Here is an 8625-nt window from a genome sequence, read left to right on the forward strand (position 1 = left end):
CTTCAATAGCCTCCTTCCTTGTCTGTCGCATGTGAAGAAAAAGATTACAACAGTGTCTGTGTAAAATCCTTCTCTGCTGTGTATTCGTATTTCTTCTGAGTTGTCTAAACAAACGGTTTGCAAACACAGTGTATGATACTGACACTTCAGCTAGAAATCAATCTAACTTACCTGGTCAACTCTCTTAAGAATTCTTCAACATAGAACACATGTAGGTAATTTTTCCTTCCCATTTGAGAGAGTCATCCAGGCAAAGAAAAGCAATGTGATAGTTGCTAGAGAATCAAAAGAACTGCTAAAGCAAAGTGGGATATCCATCTCCAGTACAATGCTTGTGTAGGATGTGCACTATTGGCATCTAGTGTGCCAGACTAAACTGCAAGTATAGATGGAGTTTCAGTATCTATATAGAAATAGTTATGTTGTGAGCATAAACATTTTTAGGGTTAAAATGTAAGATTCAATGGTAGGATTTTTTAGGGAAATTTAGAGAAAACACTTTTCAAGAAGGAGAAGAAGAAAAAAAAATCTCTCAGCCGACAGAAGGAACCTAGTGGTCTATTTCATAAGATGGGAACAGACTAACTTCTATGTGGAACGTACAGCTTGTCTCAAAGCTATGTGAAACTCATTCCTAGCCTAGGTGAGGAAAATCAACGAGAAAAAAATAGTGCCAACGCCTTCATATGGAGTATGTCTTTGCCTATTATTTTGTTTTTACTTCAAACTCATTCATATCCTTCGAATCCTCATTCTCCCTACATGTTTATGAAAACAATTACAGTGTTGGTCTCTGGCCTTCGTCTGTTTTTCGAATAAATACTAATAATAGTTTGTTTTCATGGGGTTTTCCAAGATGTGCAGAGCAGCCTGTAAATCTTTGCTCTTTGATTCTATGGGTTCCATGTTCATCTCTGAAATGAGCAGGAAACTAAGTCACTGCAGTGCTGTGGTCTGAGCACTGTGTTCCCATCAAATTTACATGTCAAGATTCAGAACTCTAATGTGTTAGTATTAGGTGGTCACACCTTTAGGAGGTGATGACAGCCTGTAGTAAAAACCTCATAAATGGGGCAGTGCCCCTGTGAAAGAGACAAGGGACCTTATTTACCCTGCTACCATGTAAGGACACAGAAAAGAGATGAGTTTGTGAGCCAGCAAATAGGACTTTATCAGTCACCAATCCTCCAGCACCTGGATATGGCTACTCCCTGTCCTCTGGACTGTATGTTATACAGTTATTTCACTTTTAAGCTAGAAAGTCCTGGTGATTTTATGATAGCAGTTAGAATGGAGTAAGACATTAACTGGTCTACTCAAGGAACCATAGTAGTGTAGCTGAATGTGCGCCTGAAGAAATACCTCAGCAGTTAAGAACACTTATTGGTCTTGCAGATGACTCCATTTCCATTTCCAGCAACAGGATGGTGGCTTGAAACTATCTGCAACTACAATTCCAAGGTATCTAACACCTCTATGACCTCCCTGGTCTCAGGAATGCATGTGGTACACATACATACATTCAAACACTCACACATACATACATATAAAATAAACACAAATTTTAAAGTGTAACTCTGATATACCTAACAGGTTGGGCTGTGACAGGACCATGTCTTTGATTACAGAAATCGTGGTTCTTAGTTGCATGGGGTGAGTGCTAATTTCATATCTTCTTTTCTTAATCTTACCCCTTTACCATGCTCCCAATACACATGCCTTTTCAGTTCCCTCTACTACATGCTCCTCAGCCCTTTGGCTCTCCTCCTCTCTCTATTTTATGCTCACAGCTAGTTTCCTGACTATCAACCTGAAACAACACCTGTGTCCATCCCAACCATTATGCACATACTAAGTAATACAGCTGAACACCAGCAACAGCATACCCGAGATGAATCCCAGATTAGTAATCTACACAATTCTGAGCAGGCAATGTGGCCTCCTACAAATTGCATATTTTCTTACTACTCAAATTGAGGCTCATTGAGCAGCAGCCTTGGCCTCAACAAGAAGCTTATTAGGAATGCATCATCTCATTAATTTTTGGGAAGTACTGACTCAGAATCAATACTGTAACAAGAACTTGGGCTTCTGTGAAATCAGATAGAAAAGACTTGGCACAGGGAAATCCTGTGTGATTGTTAACCATTATGTTGATGATTTTATTTTTAGTTCTCTCTTATCTGAATTATTGTGTGTATGTATGTGTGTATGTGTCAATGTATGTAAGTGTATGAGAGTGTTATGAATATACATCTATCTGTGTAAGAGTATATGAGTGTATGTGAGTGGTGTGAATATGTATGTTTGGGAGTGGTATGAATATGTATTTAGCTGTGTATGGATGTGTAAATATGTGAGTGAGTATATTATGATTGTGTCTGAGGATTAAATTGTAAGTGGAGTAAAGATGTATATAAGTGGGTGTGAGTTTTGTAAATATGTATGCAGGTGTGTGTAAAAGTGTAAATTTGTGAGTGTATGTGTGATTGTGTGAGTGAGTGCTGTGAATATGTGTATAGATGTGTGAGAGTATATGAGTGAGAATATATGTGTAAGTGTGTGAAGGTATAAGTGCATGTGTGATTGTATGTGAGTGTGTGAGTGTACATGAGTGGTGTGAATATGTATGTGAGTGTATGTGAGTGTATGTGAATGTGTGTGTATGTGTGATTGTGAGTATATGAGTGTTCCAGTGTACATCTGAGTGTTTGCTCTTATGTGTTCTGTATGTATGCATATATTTAGGTGGGTAAGGGCATATCCGCAAGTAGATACATGTATACATATGTACCTGTGCATGTGTTGGCAACATATGTCCTCCTCAGTTCCTCCTTACCTTACTTTTGACACAGGGTTTGTTATTGTGAGCTCTAGCACACAGAACTGAAGGATACATCTTGCTGATTGGCTGAGGTGATGCAGAGATCTGCCTGTTTCTGCACCCAGTCTCTGGGGCTATAAACACGGAATGTTTAGATCTACATAAAAGATCTAAACTCAGTTCCTTGGGCTTATGTTGGAGGCACTTTGTTAACTAAGTCCCATTCTAAGTGATTTTAAATTTTATTCTATTGGTTATTCACCAAACATAAAAATAAAAATGGTTGTTACTTTTTCATGTAGATTGATATATCTTTATACTTTTATTGGGGGGGGTGTACTTCCCCCTCAGTTCCTGCTCTGCTGACAGAGCTGGCTCACCTAAGGTGGAGTTTTCTGAGATAAAGAGAGCTCTATTGTCCTGCCCTTCTCTGCCACTTCTGAAGTTTCTACTAGGAGCCATTACCCACTCTTGCTGAGTATTCCTGCCTGGCAAGCTTCTACTAGCGACTAGATGCTAATGACAAGATTCTGGCATTGAGAGAGATGGTTTCATTTCTTATGTAAGACATATTCTCCTAAGTAAAGTTGGAACATTGATCAGAATATTTTGACTTGGTCTCATTATTTCTCTCGCTGTCCGATTTCCCCACTTCCAGGCCCCTACCTTTCTTTCAGGAACCTGGTTTGCATAGGTGCTGGCCAGCTACAGGGGTTGAGGGTTCTAAAAAATACAGGTTAGTTAATGGACATCCAAGAAATAAACACACTGATTCACAGCCTACTGAACTGTGTGCATAGTGATGGACAACACATAGAACATATTGTAAAGAGTCTTAATACAGGTTGCAGATTATGCATATCAACAAACCATTATTGTTTACATTATTTCACATATCCAGGCTTCCAAATGTTTCATATACTTACTTACTTACTTTCTTTTTTCCTTTGTTTGTTTGTTTGTTTCTTCCTTCCTTTCTTTTTCTCTTTTTTTTTTACATGAAACTTTGCTTATCAGCAAACTTTCAAACTTTCTTTTTCATCTTTTGAAATGTATTATATGGATTTCCATATTTAGATGGGTTTCATGACAAAAATTAAGACAAGATAACAGACTCCCTAAGGCAGAGCAAGTGTTGTCCATTTTTGTTCGTTAAGCTACTCTTTGGTGGGGAAAGAGTCCTGCCTACTACCCTCTAGCATTGGTTAGAGGTTACCTGATCTTTCTTCACAAAACAGTCCATGTTTTGATCTATCCCAGGAAGAAGGAAGTAGAAAGGAAAAAAAAAGGAAAGAACAAAAGAATGAGAGAAAGGAAGAAAGAAAGGAAGGATAGTAAAGGAGTATTATTATTATTATTATTATTTGGAGAGTAAAGATTTTATTTCATCCTATATTTTACAATACATTATGAATGGTAGTCAGGACAGGAAATCAAACATGAACTTCAATGCAGGCACTGAAGAAGAGGTCATGAAGGAATAGAATTAATATCATGTACAGACTGATTTCTTATTCCAGCTGTTCAGAGATGGCAACCACAATAGTAAATTATCAATCAAGAAAATACTCAATGAGCTTTTGCTACTAGACAATATGGTGGAGACATTTTCTAAACTGAAGTTTCCTTTTTCAGTTTGCCACCTGTTAGACTATATTTGATTAAAAAAAAAGCAAGAACAAAAGGAAGAAAGGAAGGAAGGAAGAAAAAAGGAAAGTAAGAAAGAGAAAGAAAAAGAAAAATGTTTTCTCAAAGAATGAGCTCCTTGTTTTGTTGATTCTTTGTATAGTTCTTGTTTCTACTTGTATGATTTCAGCCAAGAGTTTGGACTTTGATTATTTCCTGCCATCTACTCCTCTTGGGTGTATTTGCTTCTTTTTGTTCTAGAACTTTCAGGTGTGCTGTTAAGTTGCTAGTGTATGCTCTCTCCAGTTTCTTTTTGGAGGCACTAAGAGCTATGAGTTTCCCTCTTAGCACTGCTATCATTGTGTCCCATAAGTTTTGGTATGTTGTGCCTTCATTTTCATTAAATTCTAAAGTCTTTCATTTCTTTACTTCTTCCTTGACCAAGTTTTCATTGAGTAGGGTATTATTCAGCTTCTATGTGTATGTGGGCTTTCCATTGTTTTTGTTGCTATTAAAGACCAGCCTTAGTCTGTGGTGATTTGATAGGAAGCATGGGATTATTTCAATCTTCTTGTATCTGCTGAGACCTTTTTTGTGACTGATTATATGGTCAATTTTGGAAAAGGTACAGTGAGGTGCTGAGAAGAAGGTATATTCTGTGTTATAGGATGAAATTTTCTATACATATCTGTTAAATCCATTTGGTCTATAACTTCTGTTAGTTTCACTGTGTCTTTTTTTAGTTTGTGTTTCCAGGATCTGTTGATTGCTGAGAGTGTAGTGTTGAAGTCGCCTATTATCATTGTGTGAGGTGCAATGTGTGCTTTGAGCTTTGGTAAAGTTTCCTTTAAGAATGTGGGTGCCCTTGCATTTGAGGCAGAGATGTTCAGAATTTACAGATCTTGGTAGCTTTTTCCTTAGATGACTATGAAATATTCTTCCTTATCCTGTTTGATAACTTGGTTGAAAGTTGATTTTATTCGATACTAGAATGACTACTCCAGCGTTTTTCTTGGGACCATTTGCTTGGAAAATTGTTTTCTAACCCTTTACTCGGAGGTAGTGTCTGTCTTTGACACTGAGGTACATTTCCTGTATGCAGCAAAATACTGGGTCCAGGTTACGTATCTAATCTGCTACTCTGTATCATTTTACTGGGGAATTGAGTCCATTGATGTTAAGAAATATTAAGGATTAGTGACTGTTGCTTTCTGTTATTTTTGATGTTATTTTTATGTTTATGTAGGTATCTTCTTTTGGGCTTTTGGAAAAACTACTTTTTTGCTTTTTCTAGTGTGTAGTTTCCCTCCTTGTGTTGAAATTTTCCATCTATTATCTTTTGTGGGGCTGGATTTGTGCAAAGATATTGTGTAGATTTGGTTTTGTCATGGAATATCTTGTTTTCTCCATCTATGGTAATTGAGAGTTTTGCTGGGTATAGCAGGCTAGGCTGGCATTTGTGCTCTCTTAGGGTCTGTATGACATCAACCCAGAATCTTCTGGCTTTCATATTCTGTGGCAAGAAGTCTGGTGTAATTCTAATAGGCCTGCCTTTTTCCCTCACTGCTTTTAATATTCTTTCTTTGTTTTGTGCATTTGATGTTTGACTATTGTTGTGGGAGGAATTTCTTTTCTGGTCCAGTCTATTTGGAGTTCTATAGGCTTCTTGTATGTTCGTGGGCATCTCTTTCTTCAAGTTAGAGAAGTTTTCTTCTATAATTTTGTTGAAGATATTTACTGGCCTTCTAAGTTGGAGGTCTTCACTCTCTTCTATACCTATTATCCTTAGGTTTGGTCTTCTCATTGTATCCTGGATTTCCTGGATGCTTTGGGTTCGGAGCTTTTTGAATTTTGCATTTTCTTTGACTGTTGTGTCAATGTTTTCTATGGTATCTTCTGCACCTGAGATTCTCTCTTCTATCTCTTGTATTCTGTTGGTGATGCATCTATGCCTCATCAACTCTTTCCTAGGTTTTGTATCTCCAGGGTTGTCTCCCTTTGTCATTTTTTTATTGTTTCTATTTCCCTTTTTGTATCCTGGATGGTTTTGTTCAATTCCTTTACTTGTTTGGTGGTATTTTCCTGTAATTCTTTAAAGGATTTTTATGTTTCCTCTTTAAGGGCTTCTACCTGTTTACCTGTGTTCTTCTGTATTTCTTTAGGGAGTTACTTATGTCCTTCTTAAATATGTCCTCTATCATCATCATGAGAGGTGACTTTAAATCAGAGTCTTGCTTTTCTAGTGTGTTAGGGTATCCAGGGCTCACTGTGGTGGAAGAACTATGTTCTGATGATGCCAAGTAGCCTTTGTTTCTGTTGCTTATATCCTTGCCCTTGCCTCTTGCCATCTGGATAGCTCTGGTGTTAGCTGGTGTGGCTGTCTTTGACTGTGGCTTTTCTGTCCTGCAAGCCTGTGTGTCAGTACTCCTGAGAGACCAGCTTTCTCCTGGCAATATTTGGGTATGGAGTGCTGTGGCACAGGATCAGCTCTGAGCGCTGTGGCACAGCTTCAGCTCCACATGCAGTTGAAAACCAGAAGGATTCATTCCCAGGCTACTTCTCTGTTCTTGTGCCCTGAGGTCTCCATGAGGGTCCCTCAGAGCAGAAGTGGTCAGTGCTCACAGGTATGTCTATGCTCCTGGGAGACTAGCTCTCTCCTGGAAGTATTTGGGTATGGAGTGCTATGGCATAGGATCAGCTCTGGGTGCAGACAGAAACCAGAAGGATCTCCTATACTTACTAACTGGTATCATTAATGCATTCTTTGTGACGGTGTGGATTCCACATAGACAGTCTTCTGCATTGCTGCCTCTTTAGTACCTCTAAGAACTTCCTCATTGAATGGTTTTGAGTGAGTAAGTGAAGGTGAAGTTGTGTTGTGACTGAGGTACTATGGAAGATTCAGTGGAGTATTTGATATGTCAATGCTTCTTCCTTAACAACAAATGCAGAAGAAATTTCAGTGTTCCTGATTTCTGACCACCTCTTTGCTTCTCAGAGTCTGAAATTCTTTACATAATAGCCATTCAGACCTTTCCTCTTATATAAACTTATATAAAGGTATAGTGTACTTAGAAGTACAAAAGTGTTGCTTTGATTGTGGCTTCTTTGTATTAATGCACTGAGGTCATTTAAATAATATATCAAATGAGAGGAAGAGCTATTTCTATGGATGTGTTAATCATAGAGCTAAGCTTATTTCAGTTTCAATAAACTGGAGAATATGTTTAGTTATAGTTTTAACTGGGTCAGTTTAGAAAGTCACCTTCAATATTAGGTCACTGTGTTCTTTATCACACTAAAGCAAATGATGATATAGACAGGAAAGAACTTTTAAAGGGACCTAATTTTTAAGATTATATGATATACTCTAGCTTTGAAACAAGGGAATATGGAGATTTGGAACTTGGGGGAAAATCAGGGAAAACATTGATCGCTCTTTGCTTTATGACATTCTTATTGATTTATGAAAATGTTTATTAATTTATGTTGTGTTTGTCCTAAACACCATTTTGGGCTCTGAGGATACAATCAGAATAAAGATATGCTTCTCATGACTCCTCTAGAAGAGTATTATGGTATGGATATTAAATGTTCAACAAAGGCCATTTTCTCTCAGATGAGTTTCTAAGACAGGAGCGGCCAGACAGGAGGCACAGACCCCATGAGTCCCAGGAGAGTTGCAGGGCGGCAGGGACAGGGTCCTCTCAGCTTCCAAGTGACAGAGGTGGATCAGCGACCTTCTCTGCCCCTTCCCTGCAAGTGGCGGGCCTAACTCCAGGGGGCGCCTTAACCCAGAGACTCATGTAAGAGCCGCCATTTTCTCTCCAGTGAGTTTCTAAGCCAGAGCAGCCAGCTCAGAGGCACACACCCCATGAGCCCCAGGGGAGTTGCAGGGCCGCAGGGACAGGACAAGCTCTAGTCAGAGACACTAAGAACATCTAACACCAAAAATCAAGAGATGGCAAAAGGCAAAAGCAAGAATCCTACCAACAGAAACCAAGACTACTTGGCTTCATCAGAACCTAGTATTTCCACTGCAGCAAGTACTGGATATCCCCAAACACCGGAAAAGCAAGAATTGGATCTAAACTCATATCTCATAAGGCCGATAGAGGAACTTAAGAAGGACATGAATAACTCCCTTAAAGAAATACAGGAGAATACAGGTAAAG

At 38.6% G+C, this 8625-nt stretch overlaps 1 protein-coding gene across 1 annotated transcript in view; it reads right to left on the reverse strand.

Annotated features, from left to right (window-relative positions):
* Positions 1–8625, reverse strand: part of Lama2 (laminin subunit alpha 2) — a 668494-nt gene that overhangs the window by 135656 nt on the left and 524213 nt on the right. The window contains exon 38 of the mRNA XM_031380750.1: positions 5–22. Within this exon, the coding sequence (XP_031236610.1) occupies positions 5–22 (18 nt within the window). The remainder of the gene's footprint in view (positions 1–4; positions 23–8625) is intronic.

Source organism: Mastomys coucha, unplaced genomic scaffold (genome assembly GCF_008632895.1).
Source record: "Mastomys coucha isolate ucsf_1 unplaced genomic scaffold, UCSF_Mcou_1 pScaffold2, whole genome shotgun sequence".
NCBI lineage: Eukaryota > Metazoa > Chordata > Mammalia > Rodentia > Muridae > Mastomys > Mastomys coucha.